The 26,446-nt window shown below is 43.9% G+C and overlaps 1 protein-coding gene across 3 annotated transcripts in view; it reads right to left on the bottom strand.

Moving 5' to 3' along the window:
• Positions 1–26,446, bottom strand: part of fhod3b (formin homology 2 domain containing 3b) — a 78,835-nt gene that overhangs the window by 3,120 nt on the left and 49,269 nt on the right. Inside the window, exons 6-25 of one of the 3 annotated variants that reach the window (XM_084027315.1) lie at positions 16,610–16,704; positions 15,899–16,010; positions 14,978–15,072; positions 13,933–14,076; positions 13,535–13,782; positions 10,576–10,638; positions 9,994–10,104; positions 9,717–9,851; positions 9,287–9,337; positions 8,314–8,504; positions 6,971–7,525; positions 5,958–6,886; positions 5,441–5,599; positions 4,559–4,741; positions 4,055–4,174; positions 3,007–3,168; positions 2,731–2,921; positions 2,358–2,550; positions 1,066–1,089; positions 338–524 (exon numbers count right to left, since the gene is read on the bottom strand). In XM_084027315.1, coding sequence (XP_083883441.1) covers positions 338–524; positions 1,066–1,089; positions 2,358–2,550; positions 2,731–2,921; positions 3,007–3,168; positions 4,055–4,174; positions 4,559–4,741; positions 5,441–5,599; positions 5,958–6,886; positions 6,971–7,525; positions 8,314–8,504; positions 9,287–9,337; positions 9,717–9,851; positions 9,994–10,104; positions 10,576–10,638; positions 13,535–13,782; positions 13,933–14,076; positions 14,978–15,072; positions 15,899–16,010; positions 16,610–16,704 — 3,948 coding nt within the window. The remainder of the gene's footprint in view (positions 1–337; positions 525–1,065; positions 1,090–2,357; positions 2,551–2,730; positions 2,922–3,006; positions 3,169–4,054; positions 4,175–4,558; positions 4,742–5,440; positions 5,600–5,957; positions 6,887–6,970; positions 7,526–8,313; positions 8,505–9,286; positions 9,338–9,716; positions 9,852–9,993; positions 10,105–10,575; positions 10,639–13,534; positions 13,783–13,932; positions 14,077–14,977; positions 15,073–15,898; positions 16,011–16,609; positions 16,705–26,446) is intronic. The other 2 variants (XM_084027316.1, XM_084027317.1) reach the window with 2 other exon arrangements.

Here is a 26,446-nt window from a genome sequence, read left to right as displayed (position 1 = left end):
AATTGTATTTAAAAAATCTATATTATTGTAATGAATGACATACTAAACTACTAGTAGTTTTTTATATATATAATAAAAATAATGTATATATTGTACTATGTACTTTTTAATGCCATTTTAATGGGATACTATACTATGCCTTGCGGACACCGATACTGAGCTGTTTCCTATTAAAGTCAGACTGACTTTAATGCTAACATGTCTAGAAGTACCGGCCGTATGGAAAGATTAGCTTGATGATTTCAGGTAGGATTACGTCAGTATAGGACTGAAAAGCTTCAGTTGTGGCCATAGAGGAATGGAGCTTGCTGGGCTGTAACGTGTTTATGAGACTGACCTCTGGTGCTGCTGGCTCTGGTGCGCGTACGGAGGCCCGGCACCGTGGACGGCGTGCTCTCTCCGCTCTGCACGCTGCTCTTTAGTACGGCCTTCATGTTCTCGTGTTCAGCTGCGTCTTCGGCATACTGAATACCCTGAGGCTGGTTGTCCTGCGAGTCCGATGGGCCACCGCCAAATTTACCACTCTGGAGGGGGAGGACACAGGATTACAATATCTGACATTTTACTAGTAGGAGGTGGTCGAACTCAACTCCATGCTCTGGCAGTTTTAGTATTTAGGAAGGAAAAGCTTTTAATATAAAAGCTGTAATAAAATGTAATCTTTACGAGTGAGACAGCACTGCTCAGCTTTAAATAAGTGTTCTGTGACACACACACACACACACACTGTTTCTTGCACATTGCAGACATGCCAGATTCAAGAGCTTCCCTTCCTGAGGTCCGGCCATTTACACCAGGAAGTAGCTCCGACTCCTCCTGGTGAGATTGTGTCAACACTGTCAACAGTGGACATCGTATACGAATATCTCCTTTTCCTCTCCTTGTCCAAACATTCAAGCTTCCTCATTCATGTGAGGTCACACACATACAGAACCTGTCAGTCTTGTGAATGACTTGATCCTCATAAAAACACCTGTTATTGTTAAGTTATGACAGCACAGTCTGGTTGAATGTTAGTCCCGACAGAAAGTTCCCATGCACTTGCACACAAAGTCACCCTCCTACCTCACTCTCATCGTCATCCTCACTCTACAGAGATAAAGGAAACCGAAGGAAAGAATGAAAAAAAGGTGCGTTGTAGAAACAGTATAATGCCGGTGTCAAGTGAAACATTTTCACATATAAAGTAACAGTTTTTAGGGTTTCAGATCAATAAACACACTATTGATGTTTCTAATGTGTTTTTAAATAAAGAAGCATGTAATCTCACTGGTGTTGTGAAATTAATAAAAAAATGTACATGAAAGTAATAGTGTTGTTGGTTTTATGCAGAGAGTTAAATGAGAGGACTGATACCACTCTCTTGTCTGTACAATAAATATGAAGCTGGACTCAGCAGCTGGCTACGTTAGCTTAGCATTCAGACTGCGAATGGTGAAAAAAAAAATCCACTAAAGCTAGTTTCCATGTTATATCTTATTTGTATGATAAACAATCGTTTTTACATGGGTTTGTTGGTAGGTACAGTTGCTTTCAGGTAAGTTGAGAATCTGATGGTTCCACAGATATCCACAGATTGTATCAATCTGACCCTTTCTGACCTCACTGACAAAAACAGTGGCGATAACTTTCACTTTCAGCTCAGTTCCCCATCAGAAAATACTCTAAATATAGCATACTGCTTTTTCAGGTGGACCTTTTTTTTTTTTGATGCCTTAAAATCTGTTTTGCTCCCGACCCCGTCCACATCGGTATTGTTTTACTCCCATGCTCCCATTCTCCTGGCTGCAAACTGGAGGCGTGCCGAGCGCCATCTACTGTAGATGTATACACCCATAAATACCCGCTTCAAATAATCCGAACTATCCCTTTAAGGTGTGGGCCTTGTTATTTCTCCTTCAGGGACATCCAAGGGTTTGAATTTTCACACAGTGATTGAATTAAGGTCCCTTTGAAGAGAGAGGGGCCCCTGCCAAGGCTTGCCGTGGAGTCCGCTCTGAGTAGCCGACTCCTCGGGGTTTAAGGGATTTTAATCATGCAGGGAGGTGTTTGCTCTGGCCTTTCGTAGCCTGCTGCAGCTACAGAATGAGATACACTGAAAACAACTCACTGCTTGTTGTTACTGTAACCTATACATGTGAATACCGAGGAACTATGCTGATGTCATAACGAATGTATGCCGCGTCTGTCAGGAATGACCACGTTTGGGGCTTTAACCAGATTAAGGTTATAACCAGTGTCTAGGGATTGCTCACATTGTCTCATAGAATTGAGAAAGTACTAACTAAACAAAGACGGCGATCAGGAAATGGAGAAAGTGTATGTGTGACCCTTGGCTCATGGTGAGGAGCACTTACATCTGTTATCATTTTCCCCCTGGTCTTGTTCCTCTCTCGGTGGTTGGCCCTCTTCTGTTTCTGCTGTAGCACACGCTCTCTTGTTGTGCGGTATTCCAAGGCAAACTCACTCAGAATCTTGCTAAAGCGATGAATGCTGACCTCGCGTACCGCATATATCGGATGGCCCAGGAACAGCAGGAAGGCATGAAACCTGCAGATGTGTAGAGAAACACCATGGTTCACCATGTATACTGCTGTAAAACATTCAAACATGCTTCAAAAAGTAACGAAAGTCATCATGAATGAAAAACAAATAAGACTGTAAATGCTATTGAAACACAAACATTTAGAATATATGAACTTTAGGCAAAATTCAAGAACCTGAACAAACCTGTTGAGTATCCTTCGATGTACAATCTTGAGAATAATGATTCTCTCTGCACAGTCTTTGAGGAAGTCTGACATTTTTTGTTTCAACGGCAGTTTCATCTCGTGTTTCGCAATGACCTTGAGGTGATCCCATGATGCTTTGCACCTTCGCTCCATCTGGGCCAGATTGTCTTGAAGCTGGTCAAAGTCCACCTAACAACAATATCACAGGATTATACGACTAGTAACAAAACTGATCCTGTGGTCAAATTGTTAGACATTGTAAAAGGTAAACAACCTTAGTCAAGCGGGTGATGGCTCCGATCTCAGAGTAGAGGTCAGTGCTGTCTGGAAACTTCTCCACCACGATGGAGCAGGCGTGGTGCAGCAGGGACTGCTTGTGAACCGTGTCCTTCACCTCTGGGACTTTCTCCAAGTAATTCAGCTCAAAGCCTTTCGCCTAGAGATGCAGGCACACACAGCAACACAGTCAGAATGTGAGACGAAAAACGTCTATCTGAAAGTAAAAATCAAGGGCCCTCGTCGAGGACCAAATTGCGATGATTTTCCTTCTTGGCTCGGTCAGAAAAAGGGGCTCAGTGGAGTGTGCCAAGTAGATATGTAGATTCATTAGGCTGGCGATTATCAGAAACCACAATCAACTTCAGACCTGACGGATTGTTTTCGGCTCGCCACAGCCAAGCTAAGAAAAGCCCGACATATCAGGAAAGACATAATCCCAACAGGATCTCCCTTGTTCTGCTGCCAGTTTTAAATGGCTTACAGCAAAAAAAAATGTAAACGCAGTCATTATTTACGGGAACTACTTGTTTTGAGGTTGATGAATAATGTTTCCATTTGCATTTTTGGCTCTCATATTCCAGAGGTTCACTAATACATAGACACACACACACACACACACACACACACACACACACACACACACACACACACACACACACACAGAAGCCTCCGTCACAACGTGAGACAAAAAAAAAAGAATAATGCGAGACACAGATGCACACAAGCAGACAAACACAAAAATGGCACCACCTCCCTCCCCGTTTCCTCCCAGACAGACAGAGCCAGGTTCAACAGAGGCCTCGGCAAGCAGCGTTTTTACTGTAGAAGGACAGTGTCTGGTGCAGACAGTCAGGCAGCACATTCTTCCACACATAGAGAGTCCACTGTTCCTTTCCAAATAAATATGTTGGCGGGGGATTCGGGGGAAGAGGAGGCGGAGGAGGAGCGTGGGAGGAAACGGAGGAAGTGAGTAAAAGACACAGAGGGAGAGAAAGTGAAAAAACAGGAACCTCTAAGCCATATATGTCTTGAGGGTTACTCACATTGGTGCCATTGAGGAAGTTGCCCATGGCCAGCAACGTGGTCAGGATGTAGCGGAGTGTCTTGTTTTTCTCTAACTGGTCCATCCCTTCCTTCAGGTCCTGCAGAGGCTCTGCTACTTCCTAAAAGAGCAAGATAATGCATTCAAAGAAGCACAATATCCATCTTTGCCTGTTTATGTTTCTGCCAATGAATTCTGCTCTTTCTCATCCCCCGATAATAACATGCAGTAAACTTTCAGAAATATAACTCATTTTATGGGGAACTCCGACAATGTTACCCATCAAAGTTTGTTTACAGGTCTTGAGAGGACTTCTGCATATATTCTAGAGGGAGCTGCAGGAAGTCACTAGATGATTGTGTACAGCTATTCCTTTAATACGTTTTAAAGTACAAAAAAAACGTCAAATATTTGTAAAGAAAGATGTTTTCATGTGTTTTACTTCTGTCACTACATGGCTATGCTCTATCTACATATGATTAAAATGGACAGTAATGAGTTTGACCTTCTCGATAAGGTCGTAGTCCATCTTGAATGCCCACAGCTGCAGGCGAGCAGACAGCTCTGTGATGGAGGAGAGGGTGAGAAGGAACTGTTCAGCGCTGCCCAAGGGGATATCAGGGTTGACCAGCTGAGCCTCCTGGATCCTCTGCTTCTCCTCCTCCGTGGGGATCATTGTAAGGATTTTCTAGGAGGGGGAGGAAGAAACGAGGGGAGAGGAATGGAAGGGAACAGGCTTATAGGGTCATTCATCAATTCAACCTATCAAACGTTTTCCAACACACGAGTTACATTTTTTTTTAAATATATCAGGGACAAAAATCACAGGTAATAGGAAACAAATTGATTGTGACATTTCCCGCTTGGTTTATCTAAGATGTTTCCAATTTTTCCCACAAACTTGTGGACGTCTGAACTTTCAACCTCGCCTTTGTTGTCTGGCTGAAAAGATCTCCAGAGACACAAGGTGGGGAGGAATACTGCTCGGCTGAGGATGAACTCAGCTCTGAAAACTACAGGTTATATAACACCAGGGGGATGCAACATCAATCATTATCTGCTGAAGAGTCCGTGGTGTGGTTTTTAAAAAGCACTGGAAATATGCGTGTGGAGCTAATCTTTAATCATTGCTGTGATTGATTACAGGAGAACAGCATAAAAGCCATCTGTGAAGCCAGAAAAATCACATGATATGTCAACACTGTGGGCCATCCCATCTAGAGGAGTTGAATCTCTGTTGTTTGGGGAAATCCATCAGTGGATTTTGGTGTTCTGCTGAGTAAATATCATTCAATAAAAGCCCAGTGGGCCTGAATGAGTTTTTTGGATGTACTAAACAGTACTTATTTAGCGTGCGGTACCAATTCAGATACAGAATGTGTCTTACCTCAATGCCTTCCTTGTTCAGTGCGTACTCATCAAAATTGAGGATAGCTGTCTTAATGGTGCGAGGAGGAGGTAAGACAGTCAAGCCGATGTTTATAGCATTGCTGCGCTTTGAATCCAGGACGATGATTTCTTGTCGTTTGCCATCGACAGCTGCTTTCTGTGAGAGAGACGAAGCATCGTCATATTAGATCACGTATCTTGAGAAGTGGAAGCAGCTCTTGATGGTTTAAAGACGCACCACACAAACAAATGGAAATGTGGCAGAGCATCCTATTCATCATAATAGAGTTGGTTTAAATGAAACACAAGATTTTCTCCTCTCACTTATATGCCACCACAGTGACAGTATTTGGCCAAATTGATCGCTAAACTCAAAAGGATCCTTTCTTATATAATGTCAGATAGCAGGAAATATGAGAGAGAAACCCAGCAAAGCAGGGCTGCAACATAAACCTCCAGAAGTCTGCAGTAATACTGAATGGTTCTACTGTAACAGAAGTTTGACACTAAGTTACCTTCGTGACAGGCAGCTCCTTGGACTTGGACTCAAACAGCTGCTCCAACTTGGACGTGTCCAGTTTAACTGGTTCCAGTTTGGACCAGAGGGACTCCTTACAGAATTTATGACTCTTACACTGCCAGTCCACGGGACGCACTTCATTCCAGAAGAGACGGATGGTCTTCTTTTTCTTTTGGAAGAGAGGCATCTCCCCTCGACTCAGCTGAGGAGAGGGAGGAGGGATGGGTGCCATGAATGGCGGGGGTGGCGGCATCATCTTGCCAAGGAGGGGAGGAGGAGGAGGGCACCCAAACAGGGGTGGGGGTGGTGGGAGGGCAGCATTGTATGGCGGAGGGGGAGGCGGTGGTATCAGGTTACTTGACCCCATCACACTGTCCATATCTAAAATGTCCATGTCATCCTCGTCCCTCAGGTCCGTGAAGTCCATCTCTTTGATCCGCAGCTCCCTGGGTGCAGCCATCAGCTGATCCCAGATATAGTCCGACTCTTTCTTCGGGGGTAAGGGGGGTGAGGCAGCGCTTGATGATTTGTCAGTCTGCTGCTGCTGCTGCTGCTCTTTTAAGGCCTCAACCTCAGGAGGAGATGTCAGGCCTTTCACCAAATCTCCAAACTTCTCTGCCACCGCTCGGACACTGCCCTGGTTGTCCAGATGTCCCACCTCCATTTTTTTCACATTTTCTTCTCGGGCTTGTCGGTGAGCCTCCAGTGTGGAGATCCTGCTGGCCAGACTCGCTACAGAGGAGTCACCGGCCTCCGCCTCCTTCTCACATTTACAGTTTTCTTTCTCCGTTTCAGCTACGTTGGCTTCGTTGTTGCTGGTGGTTGTCTGAGCGTAGAGCATGTCCAGCATGAAGCGCTTGCTGGTGAGTATTTTGTTGCACTGATCGTTGACATCTGCGTCTTTAATGCACTGTGTCCATTGGCCTGGTGATACGGGAAACAAGGATTTTGAAAATTGAGAAAAATATAAGTCGATTATCAAGATAAGCGAGTAGCGATCGATCCTACCTGCTTCAATGTCGTTGGAGAGTTTCTCCTCCCGCTCCTCCCTCTCCAGAGTGCTACTCGTGGAGGAGATGCTGGATGCAGAGCAGTTGTCTTTCTCATTCACTTCCTCGTTCTGTCTCTCCTTCTCACTAAGCAGTACACTGTCTTCCACATCCCTTTCCATCAGCTGCTCCTTCTCAAACTCCTCCTCTAATTCGACATTCACCTCCACAACTGGCTCTCCCACCTCTGCTACATGGGCTACCTCCGCTTCCTCTACCTGCTCTTCTACTTCTACCTCCTCCATGCAATGTTCCTGTTCCTCGACCTTCTCCTGCTCCTGCCTCTCTTCCTTCTCCGTGCCAGACGGTTCATCCGACGCCGGCTCTGCCACTACATTCTGATCAGGCCGAGTCTCAGCAACATCCTCCGTCTCCGCAGGCGACTCCGTCTCAGTCTGCTGCTTGTCTGCCTCGGAGGGAGGCGCGGGGGAAGGTTCTGATACCGTTAACTCTGGCACTGGACTTTTGGTTCTGGTCTGCGGGTCAAGGTTTGGCTCTGAGATATGTTCTGTTCCTGGAAGGGAAATCAAAATAACACGGGAAAAATGTTACTTGAAGTACTTCATTTAAGTGCGTTTATATTATCTGATAGTCTTCAGAAATGTTCTTTGTTTATAATTAAAACAGCTTTAAATTGCTTCCTGACATGTCCTTAATTGCACTGAGAAACCGTACATTTCCAGACTGCAGACATAATTCACAGAGCAATCATCACATTCTGTCTTGTTGTTGTAGCCCATGACCAAACGACAGACACACACACACACACACACAAACACAAACACACACACACACACACACACACACACACACACACACACACACACACACACACACACACACACACACACATGGATCGGCTGAGAGGGAGTGCTTTACAAGTTCTGAGGAAAACAAACTAGTTCAATTTGAATCTTTCTTTGAGAAGTTACCAAATATGTATGTTTAGGAAAATAAACTCCTGTTATATTGAAATAAACAGTATTTCAGGATTAAAAGACTCAAATCACTGAGTCTGCATAATCAGTCCCTTTAAACACACATATAACATCAAAATATCTGTTTTAATGTTCCTACTATTTTACTCTTTCACTTCTACAATTTGATACACGTTTCTCGAGTCATGTGGTTGATCTCAATACTCCCTTTAAGTGCAGCAGAACCACATTTCTGTGCGACGCCCATTGTGTGTGACAGGTGCACTGAAAGCCAGTACTGTCAGTATTGAGCCAACATTACAGTCCGTTCATGCTCATACACTCGGTACTCATGGTGAATAAATGGGTGGCAAACACCGGGTACCTGACGTCTGATGTGGAGTGGCAACTACGTGATCCTGTGAGATGATGGACGAAGGCGTCGCACATCTGGACACCGAGCGGCTGGCCGGGTTGGAGCTCAAACACAGGGTGATCTCTGTCCGTCCTCTTGCTGGCACCCTGGGGCGCTCGCGCTCAAACTCCTCTGCGGCTAGTCTCTCCACAGCCTTGTACCTGAAATGACAAAATGTAGCTTCCAGATGACTGTGGATTAGACGCGCACCAATCCGTGGTAATAGCTGTTTGAATCTCGGCTCAGACGTATGATAGTCGTGATCACATAGAAACAAACATGCATAAAAGCTTTATTTTCTGTGGAAATGTGTGAAAATGTTACTGAAATGTGTCTCGTAGGGATAGAGATATTTATACCATCCTCAAAAAAAGCATGAATTAGAAAATACAAGCCAATTAAAATATTACATGATAGAGATATTAAAGCTTGATTCAACAGTGATGAAACATGCAGTCAATATTTATGCTGCAAACACATATGTGTTATTCTTATTCCTGGGTAATTATGGAAAATGTCATCCCATTACTCAGGCAGTCAGATGATGACATATGACATCCTTGTTTTGTTCGAGTCACCAGACGGCTGTTTTGCTTTTGTGGCCGGTCTTTACTGATCTCAGTTCACATATTTGTACAGGGTTGAAAGCGGCGAGGAAGACTGAGCTAGACATCACAGTGCACACACTCACCCGGTCAGAGGAAGATAACTGGACCACATCCATGTCAAAACACAATTTCACACTTGTCCTGTTAATTTGGGGGAGTCTTAATGGTGAGCAGGCCTAAAGGGCCTCTGACAACTATAACTCAGCCCGAGGCTACATCTGCTATCAATTTCAAAATAGGATCTCAAAGCATTTACAAGCCTCCGTTTGATGTATGTTCACAATGGAAGCATTATTGTCTGATCCTCGTGAACCCATGAATTAGAGTAAACTCACCGTTCCTCTCTGGCTTGTCTTGCTTCTTCCCTCTTGTCAACATAATCTCGACTAAGAAAGAAAGACAGACACAGAGCAGGAATTTAGGACCTGTATTCACAGTATGTATACATCCATATTTCAATGGATTAACTGGAAATAATATAGTATGAGATAGTAAAACAGAGCATCATAAAAAAGGTAAGATAAGACATCAGAGCACAGCATGTGCTTCTGCTGATTGTTTCTGTCATGATTCAGTTTTTCAGATGATCCTCGTTAAGACAGAGAGTTTTTATCAGACTCACGGGGGATTTGACTGGAGCCACCTGTTATAAAAATGCCAACATGTCTTTATTGGCTGTTCAACTGATAGAAATAAAGAAATAATGGATTCCTTCTGGCATGAAGTCATGTGGTGTTTTGTCTTATTCGTAAAGGTGAGACTAACTTGAAGCGGCTCCTCTCTTCTCGTTCGATTCTCTGCAGACGCTCTTCTCTTTCCTGGCGTCTCCTCTCTCGCTCCACCGCCAGAGACTCCTGATGCTGTCGGTACGATGAAGTGAGCAAACCCCCGAGAGCGGGCCTGAAGACAAAGAGAAGGAACGGATATGATAACATGATCTAAAATTGAGTGATTTTGTGTTGAATTGGGTGTTCACATGGTAGCTTTACAGAGGAGGAGTTACATTCAATCCACCACATAGACAAAGAGTTGAGATGCCAACCTGTCCAGCGGTTTGGAGTCTGGTGTAGAAGGTGCTGAACTAGAGAAGCGGTGGATGGTTGATGCAGGAGCCTGGTGCCTGCCAGGGTATGGACTGTTGGTGCCACTGATTCTGTTAAAAGAAACGGGGAAATAAATGCTGTGATCTCTCCGAACACATTTTTCCACTGAAAGACAAAGAAGGAGGATGGACAGCTCTTCAAGAATCTGGGATGTGAATTCCAATGTCATACTGCTGGATAACCTACGCTGAGATATGACTGTGTTGAGTGCTTCTCCTTAAGGATCTGAATAGCTTTCCTGTGAGGAAAGCCATGCCATCAAAGTCTGAAGAGTATCTGCAGGTGCACTGCAATAGACCGTCCCTTTTCTCAGAGGCCTTGTTATTGCTGTGAATAATCTGTTGGAAGATTGTGCACAGTTGCACAACATTGTAAACATGCTGGTGTTCAACTATCAACCTATCAGGCAGACTGCATTATGTGGACATCTCCCTGAAATCATTCAGGTAAATCACAAAAACCTCAGAGCCACGGTCCCGACACACGCTAGTTAAACGTGACCCTTTGACACCTGGCCTTACCTTTCAGCCCAGCAGGGATTTCTAGCTGTGTAAGATGTCGGAGGCTTGTTTATATCGGTCAGACTGAAGACGGAAGTTAGGAAACAAAGAGAGCAACAGTCAGGTCGGACAGTCCAAAGATCAAATATCTAAATGTTAGTCTACACAAACAAGATGGGGAGAAAGCAGTGAAAGGTAGGGGTGCTGAAGACCGACAGAGGCAACATCTGTCTGTCTTACACATTCAGTCTGCTAGATTAGTGTAAATTCTAATCATTTTCCTTGATCACTTCTTATCGTCCATTGCACTGAGAACAGGGAATCATTCATGCTCAGATGGCATCATGCATACATGCTGAGGAACGGCTATGCCAGGACAACTTTATGTGCGTATCATGTTCCTGCAGAAACATGACCAGCTAGAGACTGTGACCATGACACATGCTAATACTTTGAATTCCTTAATGCTTTGAATTAATTGATTGACTTGTCGTGGATTAACTGTGGTGCCGAGCCACAAGACAAGACAGATGAGTACTAAATGTCTGCTTTACAGTAACCGAGAAAAGGAAGTCATTATGACTCTCCTTTTCCTGGTTCAGTATGTCTTTGGAGATGACGGATCATGCAACATAAATCACATCTGAGGGGAAATGAAGGCTACTTTCAATAAAACATGTTTTTTTAAGGATGACGGAGGTAGAGAGGAACTAAGCTACAGCAACGTCCAACACAAATAACACAATTTGGAAGAACAACATTTTCGGGAAAAGCTAGAAATAATTTACAATTTGATATTGAGAATGACTTTATCCTCTTTACTCTTCTGATGCTTGCAGGTGTCTTTGCTGAGTGTACAGTGAGCTGTACACGGTCTAACACAAGTAGATGAACTGTAGCTCCCCGCCCTCTACCTCTAGTGCCTTTCTCCTGGCCCGTCTCACTCTCCGTGGCCCCGGAAGACACCTGGCTCTGGTTCAAGTCAGGGGACAGAGGGAGATGTCGAGGGGTAGGGGGAAGGGAAGGGGGGTGAGGCTGGGGTAGACTGACACTGAGGGTGTGCAGAGACTGACACTCGACTCAGAGCAACATGGGAGACACAGTCAGGTGGCTGGGGAGGAACACACCAAGGACTAAAGGTCCTCTTTTTAGGTGCGACGGACACAGGAGAAGACGTCCTGGTCTTGGCGCTGAGATATTCTCTCTGCACTGGCTGGTCACTGGCTTTAGGGAGGATGTTGGCCATACACTTTATGCTCAAACACATGTTAGGAGTGTCTGCTACAGCTGGAGCCGCACTAGGAGGACAAAATACAAGAGAGTAGGAGTCCAAAGGGAATGAAGAGAAGCATACTTTCAAATAGATGAAGAACTAGGGAGATACTGTATGAGGGGAATGGGGAATCTGCCTGGACAACTAGCCTAAAATACCTGTGAGCGCCCTGTCTAGAGGACTCAGTGACTGGATGACTTTCATCATCTGCCTCGTCCTCGTCCTCATCCTCATCCTCGTCCTCCTCCTCTCCCTCCTCATCCTCCTCTTCTCCATCCTCCTCCTCTCCCTCCTCCTCCTCTTCCTCCTCCTCCTCTTCTCCATCCTCCTCCTCCTCTTCTTCCTCATTCTCTTCTCTGTAGTGAGAGGAGCGTTCCACGGTTGAAAGAAGGGAAAAGGAGGATGTAGGCAAGCGAGAGGAAAGAACAATTAGACAGAGACGATATGAAAACACAGAGCAGAGGAAAGCCGGGGAGACAACACACAGAAATGACAAACAGTAAGAACATGCTCATCAGAAAGCACTACAAGTAGAACAAGAGAGACAAACATCCAAAGATGTACGAGAAAGTTAGTAGGTTTTGACAAGAGTCAATGACAGTTTCCCAAAATGTGAGAAATGAACATGCAACAGTTTTTATGGCAGGAGTAAAAGATGACTTTGGTATTTTTAACTTGGACCCTATTTTCCCATGTTTTTGTGTCTAAATGACACAACATTTCTTTTTAAATTGGTCCAACACTGAAACCAGTATTGGACCAATTTCAACAAATATGTTAATGGTACCCATTCATACAAAAAAACTGAGTGGAAGAATATTCAATTTAATAACAAGTGTTGGGGATGTAGGAGATATTTGTGTATTTGAGCTGACAGCCTGGGATACACCATCAAACATAAGTCTGCGGCCACTTGGCTACTCGGATCACTCTTGGTTGTCTGGATTTCATTAACAATATGGAAAATGGTGATCTTCAAAGGCAGCTTGGATTTCCTGTGGTGGACTGGAAGCAGCCAGTCCGGCATGGCGGTATCAGATGACCTGCTGGTCTGAGTTTAGGTACACCTGAAGACCGTAGTGCTACCAGGAACATTATGCTTGGCGATAAATAGTTCCTAGTTTAAAATGAAAGTTGTTGTCTTCTGAAATACGACCTAAAATAAAAAGTGGAATAAAGGGTTAACGTGACTTCCATAAAAAGGAGCCGAGTATTTCTGGTGCTTTTATAGTCCAAGCTACTGCACAATTAAACCAGATCGCCTCCTTCACCAGCTGTGGTTTCTCTCAGTCTGTGTAGTCACAAAGGTTTGTATATGAAAAAGATGGCATGGTGGAGTTTGAAGGCAGTGTGACTCGAGACAGAGAGCCGACGGATCATATCGTGTGTTTACAAAAGCTTCTTATTTCCATCTGTGGCAGAGGGAATGTCTTTGACAGTCGGGAAATTAATTCAAATGTCACTTTGCTGCAATGGTTTCCTCCTCGCCGTTCTTTAAATGACTATGTAATTAAATTGTCTGCTTTGGCCCTGGACAGAAGAGATGCATCTCTCTAAGGCTGAAATATAATACAACACTTGCAGTCAAGTGGTTTCCTGTGAAGCAGAGTAATATTCCACGGACCGATTCTTTGTCATTCCAGCTATCTCTCCCTGTTTCTTTTCTTCTCTTGAACATCTCTGACTCTCTGTCCTCCCCCGCCTCACCTTTCACTGATGTCTTCAACACGTTGACCACCGAAGGGCAGGAAGCTGCCGGCGTGAGGATGAGTGCTGCTGGGTGATGCTGGGGCCGAAGCGTGCCCTCTGCTGTTCTGAATGGAATGCCTCCGGCTGCGTCTTCTCTCCAGGCCTCGCCTCTCGTTGCTGCCACCAACGCTCGCCCGTCGCCGATCCTTGCGGACGCTGGGAGGCAGCTGGGTTTCATCGTCTCCGTCCTCGTGGCGGAGAGTGATCTGGGTCAAAGGCAGCACAGAGAAACTGAGTCAAGGAACAACAACCTTGGTCATGTGAGTCATGTGACCTAGGACGTATTGTGAGCCGCACATGCTCATTAACATTACATTAAGGCTGGTTGTGATGATGTAATGCGTACGCTTCCTGACCTCGTAGATGTTGAACTGTTCCACAAGGTCGAGGTCAGTGCCTTTCCTGCTCAGGTGTCTCTGGGCCACGGGTTCGATGCCCTGCTCCTCCAGACAGTCCACCATGTCGTAGTATGAATCCTGGTCTGGGAGGCCTGCCAAAGTCTGAAACACAAGCACATTCAATTCAGAAAACAAAGAAACGGAGAGGAGTTTGTCTGCAATCATTTAGATTAACTGTGAAAGAAAAACAAATGATCACCTGAGAGACTGAAAGAGAGTAAAATGACTTCTTAAGCTAGCCAGATATGCTATTTAAATACACTTCAATCAGTACTTAATGCAGTTGAATTATCTGTATTTTTAACCCCAGTTTAATTGGATCAAAGTTCTGTGTGTAAAAACAGGACAGAGTCGTTGTATATATGATACTAAAGGATCCACTTGTTTTTAATGAAGGGAATCAGTTGTTGCTGTCTTTTAATAAAAGGGAACAAAAGAAGTGATCGAGTCAGATCGTACCGGGGTCCTACGAAGCTTTACGTTCTATATCTTTTCATCAACATACAGATTGAATTTGCACTGATTCAATCGATCTGACAAAGAGGGCAGGAAGATCAGATCTCATTTGGTTAACAATGCAGATAAGAAACCCAGAAAAGGGTTTAAAGAACGAGACCTGGAAAGAAGATAATGCTGTTAAAAATAAATGTAGTCATTGTGGTTTGTTTGTAAACCGCCACTCCTCTCCAAGTCAACGAGGGAGCAAGAGGCTGAGTGAAAGTAAGAGAGGGAGAGAGTGGTGATGGGCTGAGGGTTAAGGCCTTTAAGGCTCTTTGCTGACGCCCAGAAGATTCCCAAACACAACAAAATAAGATTAAAAAGAGGAATGCAGGCCGGGGAGGGTGTCTGACACCAGCATGTCCTTCATACGTGATGATTGAGAGGGAATCTTTTTGTTACAGTCAATACACTTGTAGGAAAATGTTGCATATTATACCTTTAAGAAGCAGACCACATAAGACGGTAGGTAATTGGTACACTTAGGTGGAATTCTCTCACTGACCTTGTTGATTAGTGTCATTGCATACACCAGCAGCTCTGTATCCACTCCATCCTTCTCATCCAGGATCTCCATGACGTTTGACCACAGTTTTATGCCTGCAGCAGCAAAAGGCATGCAACACATTGTATATCACAAGACAAACTCCAAGCACACAGAAACACACAGCTACCTGTTTCCCCCCGCAAAGTCAAAATAAAGTCTTAACTATCCATCTGCTCATCTTCAGGCTTAAACAAAACACTTGCCACTGTACAGCCCCACCAGGGTGCAGGAATCCAAACAAAAACTGTTTGTCATCTCACGGCTCCAGTAGGACAAATGCAGTCATAGCAGTTTCCCTCTAGAGTGGCAGTGGAAGAACAGAGCAGGGGCAACTGGATCTCTGATATAAAAGAAGCAGCCGTGTGTCTCAGACACGAGGGCCACTCCTTCTCACCAGGACTCAGGTTCAGTCTTCTTATGCAACAGCAGGAGTGACGGGATAAGAGAGCTGAGGCGGAGGGATACCCGGCCGCTGCACGGCTGATGCTCAACCCCGTTTTACGCCACAGTAGAATGTGGAGCCTTGAGAGCAGCAGGTAACTGAACCCTGCTGCAGACGGGACTTACAGTCGTTCTCAATCAGCCTCGTTCCATGCATAGCTACCCAGAGCTACCAAGGACATCTGAATACTATGTAACAGACTGAGAGCTGCAGTCAGCTGACCAGCACTGCAGCCCCCACGGATGGCTGTCAGAGGACTGGAAGGAAAAACTACCCTAAATGGAATTTTTTTATCTTTACATTGTTCCTGTAATATTTCCCTGCTCTGTTCTAACAGAAAATTACCTTAGATGTAATGTAGCATATTTTTTTCAGAGATATGGACGGCGGTTTCTTCTGCATGTCTAATGAGTTTAACATCCTAAAATAATGCTTACCTCCTTTGGCATCTACAACGTTCACAGCTTTTATGAGCAGGGCGGCGTTCGACTCGGTGTACTCCACAAACACAAGCAGCAGCTTCAGTGCTGTCTTCACCACCAGACGGAACTACACAGAGAGAAAAATACACTTAAATCCAAGAAAAAGAAATGGATCAACACAACACAGATAATATGAACTTCTAAATTTCAATGTATCAGATTGTCTTAAAGCTTTTTGTGTGACACGTCTTGGAGGCTTGATAAGAGCCCTGTTTGACATTGAGGGAATATCAGATAAGACATTTAGCAGCTCAGGAGAATGTACTGTTTTGTGCTCAAATAGTATGGAAAGACCAAGAAAGTAAAAATGACAACAATCAGAATAAAATTAATACTGGGTTACAACAAAACAGTGGGCCTGATTCAAGTTATCAACACCCCGATAATAATAATAATTTACCATATAAAGGGAATGCCAAATATTATTTCAATATTGACACATAATAGCAGAACAGTAAAAGGTAAGAACAGTGGGGAAAGACATAACCCTCAACATGGTTCCCTTATCTGCTGCAAAATACTGCACATTACAAATCTGTCCACTAGAGGGCCGAGGGGACCGCACCAGAAGAGGAAGTATGTGAGGGGAATGTGAACCTTTCAGTGTTGTCAGTGCAGAGTTGATTTTGCCGTAGTGATACTGTGAGTTGATATCATAATCTTTACCTTGGATCCGACCAGCGTGTAAAGCCACTGGACCGTTTCATTGTGAGATATGAGGCCGTTCATCCCATCCACATACAGCATTATCTGACCGAGAGCTGGAAAGAGGGAAGAGAGGGAGGGAGAGAGAGAGAGGTTTTGGTTATTCATCTGCCATTTCAGTTTAGTTTTTTTCCTTAAAACTGACCGCATTTGTCAGGCTCAGAACCCAAAAGAACTAGAAGAACAGTAAATACTCTAAATGGTTGGTGTTATATCATAAGTCTTAGAAGAAGCCTTTCTAAACAAGGAAGCTGAAACCATAACTGCAAAATCACTTCTGGTCGGCTTTAGACTCCTAGAGGAGCGCTAATATTCCACTCTATCTGTGGTTTTTGCTAATTGTGAAGCATTTGTGTCAATAACAGTGCGATATAAACAGAAGACTGACATTATCAGGACAGACCACTTAGGTCAGACTCACTTCGGCCCACCCTATATGTCCGTAAACACAACCTTGGCATGTTTATGATTAAAAATGCCCTTTCTGGTGTAACATATGCACCATAATGACATTCTTCTGCTCATCATGATTAAATAAAGTGGAGCTGCTGCGGAGGTAAAATAACAACAACTGGGTGAAGACCGCATCTCTGCAGTCAGTGGACACAACTGGAGAGAAACTATTTGAGCCGAGTGCCTCGCTGGATGCTGACATGACTTCCATCTGTAACAGGATACATAAATAAGAACATAATAAGAGCCAAGGGATCTCTATGGGGGGCAGTAAAATGTAGGGCTTCTGTTAAAAAAGGGAGATGGGGGAAGGGAGACAAACACTGCTGGAAAGACGTGAAACAAGACAAAAGCTCCCTTTAAATGTGTCGTTTTTTTTAACAGCACGTCAGTGTTCGTCTATGGGAGTTAATGCATTCACACAAAAGACCACAGCAACAGGATGAGCTCAGCTTGAACCCATTGCAACTTTAGGTGTTACATTAGCTGATGTGGAAAGAAAACAAACATAGTAGTATAAACAGGAGAAGACATCGAAAGTGGAACAGTTTTGGACCGTTTGACTATTTCTTGGCAGAATCTGTATAGCTTTGGGGGGCAATACATGAGAGAAAAGTCCTGATTCCTGTCTTTTTCAAGCCGATCAAGTGCAGATAATATATACGAGCAGATGGAGACTTCTTCTTCATGGCTGCTAAAGCGGACACACCAGGTGTTTTGAACTGTTAAAAAAAAACCAGGAGAAAAAATATAAAAAGGGCAGAGTTCAATCTTTGAACAAGAAACTAGATAAAATACTTAAACAGACGTATTGCTATGTTTCTTCAGACATGTTGTGATGACAGGCTGCAGATTCTGTCATATATTTCCCCTCTTCTCTAGAGGGGCATGAAAATTGTGAATATGCTGTAGATAAGCCAAAATTCCCAGGTGCAGCTGCTGTGTGTGTGCACGGTGCGTACGAGTGTGGGTGGACGCATGAGTCCGTGTGCATGTGTGTGCATGCCGACGGCCCACTGCGGCAGCAGCAGGGGCAGCTCGTCTTTTATCAATCAGGGCTAATGACTCACAACATGTCAGGCCGGAGCATTCCGACTCCGAGCCGTGTGTCACCGCAGTTAGCGGCTCGGACGACGTGGCGAATCAAAGCAGACCACATCAGAGCGTGTTTATGAAAACATGATTAACCTCCTCAGTCAGCGCGGGCCAGAGTGTCACCCTCTCCTGTGAACCCCCCCTCTTTGTATGGGACCACTGCTGACAGACGGGTGACAGCAGTAATGACATGAGCTACAGCTGGTCTACCCGGTCCAGAATGGATTCCTTTGGTTTGAGGGGAAAAAAAAGATCCAACTATGTTTAAAGAGGATAAAATAACTTTTCACAGGAATTCTTTATACACAGCTTTGATTTACGCTGAATGAGTAATGAGACGCGTCATCTTTTCAAATCGGTAGCCGATGTCTGACCTGCAATATCACCGCAGCGCAGACTTTTATCTCTGGTGTGCACCTGCGTCCCGTTTCTGCTGAGGTTCTGAGGAATGTCCAATCGAAAACAGGGGTGAGAAGAGATAGGTGGCCTTAATGAGGCTTTTTAAAGTGTCATTACACAACGTCAATGTCCAGCTGCTGACAGACGAGACATTGTGATTCTTCCAAAAAGTCAACCACAATATCAAATGACTCACATTATTCTGACAGGTTATCATAAAACATGATTTAAAAATATCATCAACAGGTTTTAGTCTTTTTAACCCGAGCATGAAGCCAAGTCAAATAAAATCCGAACGAATGTCTATATCATATGTTCATTTAATTTAGTGAGCAGTTAAGATGCAGAAATTACATGATATTCAAACACTTAGGTACCACGCCAGAAACCACACAATCATTACCCCCGTTTCTCTCGGATTCATTAAAACTGCTGCTTCATGGAATTATTCAATGCCAGCTGCCATTTATGTACAATTCCACTCTGAGTACCAGAAACCACATGGACTGCAGTTACCCTGTGAATAGTTAGGTAAAACAATTATCTTTCATTATGGCAAACTGCAACCTTAAGAGTCTGGTCAGACACTGCTTAAAGGAAACATCTAATTACTCGCAAAGCAATCGACTCTTGTGAATTTCCAAAGTACACCGATTTCCACACACTTGTGAGTAAATTAGTCGTGAAACTGCGCAGGAAAATGGAAAGTTACCTGTGTGTTGCAGTTCAAGCTTTGAAAGCAAGATAAAATCATTATTCCACAGCATACTTCCCTGGTATGGTAACTTTCTGTGGGTCCATTACATTGTGTTTAAATTTACAACAGACAGTCATCAATAACGTTGGAAGAGGGTTAATAAGAAGAGTATGTGAGTGCTGAGTCTGTACAGGACTCCCTCCACTTCAAGCACTGATCCGGGGCCAAAAATGTGGGCCTCCATTCGAGTAATCATGAGCAGCTCTATTATACCTCACACAAAGTACAACAATAACATTGCTAAGTCTCTTTGCATGTATGTCACGTAATGAGATGTTGGCAGACAATGAGCTGCCTTCAAAGCTCAGTGATTGGAATTTAAATGTGAGCCATTATGGGAGAGGATAGCCGAGGATGAATGATTTAGCTGGAAAAGAAACTTGGAAGTGTTCAATGAGCGGCCTGGCGTCGGCATGGCACTCTCACTCTCCACTTCTTCACAGATTTAACATACAATTGCGCTTCGAGAGCAAAGAGAGCGTCTGAATGGTATGGAGCTGCAGAAGGGAACCACAGACCCGCTGTGTCGACGAGACAGACCCCGTTCCCGTGTCTGAACCAGGACTCTGAGAAGTAAAATCTAATGCTACTGAGGTCTGGTGGAAGTGTTTCTTCAGGGCCTCTCCCTCACATAAACCACAGCAATTATCTTCCACGGCCCCAGGAATGTGCAGGAAGGGCTGCTCCCTGACCGCTGCCGAGGTGAGAAGCACTCTGAGGTCTGGGTGGCAGCACCCACACCAGCCGGCTGACCGAAAAGAGAGGAGAGACACCCTTATCTGTGAAGATGCAAGAAATCAACTCAACAGCTTCCCCTCTCGAGATGTGTTTACTCCCCTTCCACTCACCACTTTGGTTTCATTTACATTTTGGAGTTCATCAAAACTGGGTCAGCCAAACTGTCAGTGTGCTACATTTATTTTACCAGGACTTTGGGAAAGCGGCCAAATCTCCATCCCGTACAGTGCAACTTAGAGCCGCTTATCTTATTAAGCTCTGCATTAGCAAGGAGCTGCAGGTCTATGTTGTGCCTCACCGTACCCATGTGAGCTGGATGTGGTCTGGAAAATACTTTTTTTAAAATGTAGATTCTTGTTCTATTGTGACAACATAATTGGAGTGGAGTGTCCACATTGAATTCTGGGAACACATGGGCAGAGACAAGGACAGCGCTGACCCATGAACTCACTATTTTACTGGTAGTCAATACTGTCCGTTCTGATCTTTCCTGCAGAATTTAGAGTCATTAGAAAGAAAGCGATTTCCTTTTGGTACCGACGTTTATCGTTCATGCCTCTAGCTAGCTTATAATTTAGAGTCTACCATAAAAAAAGACCAGTTAATACTCATGGCAATTATTAACTGAATAAGACATGTTCATGGGTTACGTTCCATTTGTTATTCAGCTAATCACCCAGACCATTAGAGCCAGACAAACTGCCTCTGACAGACCAACTCCAGTCACCGCGCCGACTGCCAGACTTGCATCGAGTCCCATACACTAAAACAACAGCGGGATGCTTCCATTTTCAGACCTGAATACATGTCTGCCAGTATTTGACACAATTTGCTGTGGGCCTGAGCCCAAACAAATCCCCCAAAGGCAAACAAACAAACCTAATGGAACAATAGCATGAAGTAAGGCAGGGGAGCCTTTCCCGTATTTGGCTGGCACAGTGAGCCGAGTACACAGCAACACTGTGAAGAAAATAAAAAGGCTAAAACAACAACTTCCCCATTTCCTCCGTATTCAAATATCATCATTTTAGGACAGAGAACAACTGGGAAAGCCTAACAGATGAGCTTCTCCCATTCCATCCAGTGGGGAAGACTAAGCTACTGCACGACATCCACACACTTGTAGAGTGAGCTGAAAGATGAGCTGCAGTAAATTCTTACAACTCTTGAGAGAGTAGTTGTATGATTCACTCCGTTTCTGGCCAGCAAGACGCTGTGTTCGGTCCCAAAAAACAGTCAGCTCACAGGAATCAGCCGTAAAAAAGCCCACTCCAGTGCTGAGTGGTTCAGTCTATATGCCTGCGTGCTACATTACCGCAAAATATATTTTTTTTCTTCCTCCAAATGATAGTTTCGGTATCTTAGATGGCAAGGTCAGAGATGATCAAATAAGAGCTAGAGAAATGGACCAAATCAAACATTCTTATAACATAATTGGCTTGTATACTGAATTCTATTACAATATAACAGGCTGTTGTAATTCTACTGCCAACCTGGAAACGTCTACAGATGAAGGGAGGGAAAAAAAGGGAGGGGGGGCAGAATATAGGTCAGGCAGGTGGGGTTGAATTGGGTTCAGATGCAAGCTGCCTGCTCAAGTGAGGGGGATCTGAAAGGGGCTGTGGGGGTCTGATGCAGGGGGGACAGGGTGGGACGTTTCCGGAAGGAACGAGGCACTAAGCTTAACCAAAAACATGAAACAACGTGTGGTTTTCTCTTCAGTGAACGCTTGTCTGGTCAAGTTAAACTTATGTTCTAATCATATGTAGTATAGAGAGTCAATGGAGTATACAGTAGTGTTTGTTTGTTGGTTTGAAAGCTGCTGAAAACGTAGAGTAGTGGAGGAAGTTGAGGCTGAAAACATGAGTGGCCCTCATTTTTTAATATCGCCCAATCAAATGAAACCATTTCTTTCATCCCAAATGCGAGAAGTCTCAGATATGTAGGAAACTCAATTATATCAAAATATAATTGGCTTTTTCAAGAGATCAAAACCTTGTAAGCAATGAAAATCTTTTTTTTAGTGTTGATGTTTGTTTTAGTGGTTAAATTGTGCTTTTATAATGAAGTAAAACAGTTCCTCCCTCGTGACCTTTAGATCATCACCTGCACGCTGAAATGCAAGTGTGAATGAATCAACATTTCAAAGCACAAGAGTGGTATTATGGACATGTGAGAGCGAGGGAGTGTTTTTCACATTGAAATGCTTTGCAGAGAGAGGCAGCAGGAGCCGTGGCTGGCTCTGAGAGTTGCAGGAGATCGGGTGGAAAACATGCCCGTGTTCCCATGGGATCTCATTACTAACCCGGAGTTCAAGTTTCGATACGACGAGGGCTTTCCCGGAGATCTCCTTCTCGCTCCAAACACGGGGCTTGCCCACATATATGTGTCAGCATTTCCTGTGTTTTTTCCATCTCAAATGTCCTCTTATCCTAGATCACCCCAACAAGGACATGATTACACCTATAATAACCAGCATATATCCACCGATACAGTTGCACGAAGCCTCTCAGCCCAGACAGAATGGAAATGTTTATCCAGACGATGGGCCACAGTAAAGGTCTCCCCCCTCTAGAACAGACGACCTATAACACAGCCAGACAACACAATACACACTGTTTCCAACAAGAGCTTCCAACATCGCTGTTAACCCGACTGTGCCTGGGTTTTCACTTAATGCTCAGCAAAATGGTCAAACCAGCAAGGGGAGACTTCAGTTACACTCTGTTAAATGTTTTAAGAACTGGGGTCGGAGTATAACACGAAAACAGTGATCCTAATTCTAAATTAAGAGAAACAAAATGTCTCTCCAGTATGAAATGGTATAGGCCTACTGGGAAAAAAATACTATTGATAGAAATATCTGAGTAGTAGTGACATTTGTTACATGGCATCCCTTCTATCTAAAAGCCAGCAGCATTCAAATCTTGAAATGAAGGTTTTTTATCCAACCAAAGAACAGAGCAGCTGGTTTTCATAGTTACATTCATAATGCTACAAAGCAGGAGTGAATAAGAGAAATTAAAGCTAGTGTGTGTTTACAGTGAGCAGTGCACGTGTCACAGGATGTTAGATGTAATGCCACCGTACTGAAAACCCTATAGAGACCAACAATTATTCAAACTAAAAGTCTCTTGTGTTTCAGGTGCAGAGAGAGAGAGAGAGAGAGAGAGAGAGAGAGAGAGAGAGAGAGAGAGAGAGAGAGAGAGAGAGATGCACAGATGGAAAGAGATGAAGAAAAGACAAGTTAAAATGAAATATGGTCATGATGTATCTGATACAGTCATAATTTTGGACCTTTGACAGCGCACCCATTTCTAAGGAAGCTGTACAAAACTTATAGCATGTAAGCTTATGTCTATTCAATGTAATACAGCCGGTTATGAGATATGGCCTTATATGAAGGTAATTTATGTAATGTTCAAGAATGTATTTTCCTAAAAATGTACACAAGACCGCTTTGAAATGTGCAAAAAAAAAAAAGAGAAAGAAAAAGTTCCCTAAATTCCAATAGATCAAATACTTGAGCCTCACTTCCGATTGGACTCCCCTGAGCCTGATGGCCGGCTGGTGTTTTGGAAGCAGCTGTGTGCAGACAGAGGTGGTGCAGCATTTAAGGAGTGCAAACAGAGAACGTGTTGCTAAAAAAACTAGCTTACGGTGATGAATGTCAACAGTGAACGTTTCAAAGCGGGGAATCATTGCTTCAAGTTGATGTAATTGGTTGGTCTTTAATCTGGCCTCTCTCTCCGTCGCTGCCATGTTACTGTCTCCAATTAAACGCAGTTGTGACTTTTGTTAGTGCTCTTTCTGTAAATACTGCAAGCGGAACGATGATCAAGGAAAAACCTCGTGATTTGTTCTTCCAGCTCGTCTCCCAGTTTCACTCATGGTAATAAGTACCATCGGGATCCTTTTCTTACCGCAGTGAAAAAGTTTGAGCTTAGGGAAGAAACTTCTTTGACCTTTTTGCGCAATCTGCTTTCATTTTAGGGCTGTTGGAGCACTTACTCTGCTGTCAACAGTGATGTGTTACTGTGACAACCTATGTATTTATTTATATCTTTGCTCCTTGCATGGCTGTAAAGAATCTTTTCTTTATTTGTTTTTAAATATTTGGACTCAAAGACTCTGAGAGCAGTTTAAAATGTCTAGGTGAATGGAAATACATGCATTTCTGACGGAGAAATAACAGTTTAGAACCCCATGAGAACGCTGCAGGTTGAGAAACAACATTCTTAACTATAAAAACATCGAGTACGAAAACCTTCGCTCAGCTTTTCACTTCATCAACTCAAGATTTACGATTTCAACAACCCGTTTCAGAGAGAAATGTTTGAACATCAATGTTCTGTGTTGAATTAAACATAACCTCAAATTTCTTGTTTCAAAATGAAGAATATCTCTAATGAGCGCTTCTTTGCCTTTTTGGCCCCGTGTGTTCGCAGCACTACAGCGGGGCTGAGTGCAAAGCTTACAGGAGGACCAGATGGCATAGGCACCTCCGAAAAAGTGACCTCACACCCTTTCTCACTGATGGGGTGATAAAGCCATACAAGGCTTCCCCTGGGCCAAAAAAAGCACGTCTCCAAGGAGCTGAGTCCAGCTCTGGAAGCCCTCCGAGCCAGGTGTGAGGGGCCCAGAGAGGGGCCGGGCCCCAGCCACGCAGACCCAGAAAATACCCACATCACTGAGTGAGCACTAACTGGCCACAGACACCTCCAGGGCTTTGAGAAGACGGAATGAAAAAGTGAGGAAAAAAGAAAAAAGTGAGATGGTGTAGATTGCTGGGAGAGCTGGAGGAACTACCATTTACAATGACGGCAATGTTCCAGAGAGCCGAGGCTGGGAACCTGTTCTCATAATATGTATGCAGACTGGTGTGCACGTGTGACTGGACCTTTTTTCATCTACAAAAGAACCATAAGATTGATTTTTATTCATGAAAGGGAGCAAGATTGTTTTGTCGGGAGGTTTTAATGCACACCAGACAGATGGGTTCAAGGCTGCATTCCTATTTCTTCTTCTTCTTTTTTACTGGCCTCAACTTGAAAGACGTTACAGTAAAAAAAAAAAAAAACCCACATTAGAAGTGATCACGATTTGATACCGAAGCAATTACTGTTGTTGGTTCTCTCTCTCTCCGTCTTTCGCCGCACATGTGAAAATATCAGGAATCTAATTTACTCGCCTCCTGGGAATCCTTATGACATAGCTCCTCTTGGAAGTCATCAACGGGAAAATGAGCCAGATCTATATACATTTCTGACCTGTGCATCTGCGTTCCAGCACATGCTTGACTTGTGTTCTCCAACACATGGCACACGAGGGAGCGCGATCTGCTACACTCTGAGATTTCCTCAGCTGGTCAGGAGGAATTAGGTCAAGAGTTGAAACAGGTTAAAAGGGCTTTTGGGAGAGTGGTAGTTTGGTTTAGTTTCTCATAAGTGATGTAGAGATACACAAGGGGGGACTGCAGAGTCTGCAGAGATGAAGTGATAAATTAGCACATGAAAGAAAAAAGAGAGTCCCAGAGAAACACACAAAACACAGATGTTTCATCTGAATTCTCTGGGAGGTAAAAGGGAAAAGAAGGACAGCACAATAAGGAGTGAAGAGATATGAGAAGTGGCCTCATCATTCACAGCACAATGACACAGACAACTCTTACATGTGGTCAACCCCTTACTTTCCAAAAGCCTGTCAATCTCATCCTCTGCCTTGTTATGGCCATTTACCCCGTATGATTTATCCGTCTGAGTCGGGGACCGAGCCGAGTTCAGATGAAGCATCAAACCGTTAACATCAGAGGCTGCAGAGGTAGACATGGCGGGGGTCCATGTTTAGAACTTGTCCAGGGGGCGATAGCATTACTCTGTTACGATCATCTGCCTTTTTGCTCTTTGATTTTTTTTTTCCAATAAGAGAAAAGGTCAGGCAGAGCAGGGTGATAATTAGAGAGTGAGCATTTCCCAGCATGCATCATCTAATTGAATGAACGGGGGAGGGGGGCTTACATTGGACTCAAATGTGCACCCTAAATCATGAGGGTCAAGTACACTGTGACTCTTTTTAGCAAGGCTTAATAAAGCAATAACAAATGAGGTGTCTGTGATCCATGGAGTTGTGTTCTTCAATGGAACTCTTTACCACAAATATGGGATCCAAGCTTTTGTGTTTGTGTCTACATTTATATTATGTACTGCACATTAAAACAATTAACTGATGAAATACTGGCTCAAGTTGCTTGACAGAAATCCAACACATTTTCAAGAAAAGATGAGGAAAAATAAAAATGAAAAGGGGGGGGCGGGGTTAAGGAGGGGAAATTAGTTTTATGATCTGCAATATCCTGC

The sequence above is a fragment of the Eutrigla gurnardus genome (genome assembly GCF_963514095.1).
Source record: "Eutrigla gurnardus genome assembly, chromosome: 14".
NCBI lineage: Eukaryota > Metazoa > Chordata > Actinopteri > Perciformes > Triglidae > Eutrigla > Eutrigla gurnardus.
The sequence above is the reverse complement of the archived record's forward strand: the minus strand, read 5'-3'. Positions and strand labels throughout refer to the sequence as shown.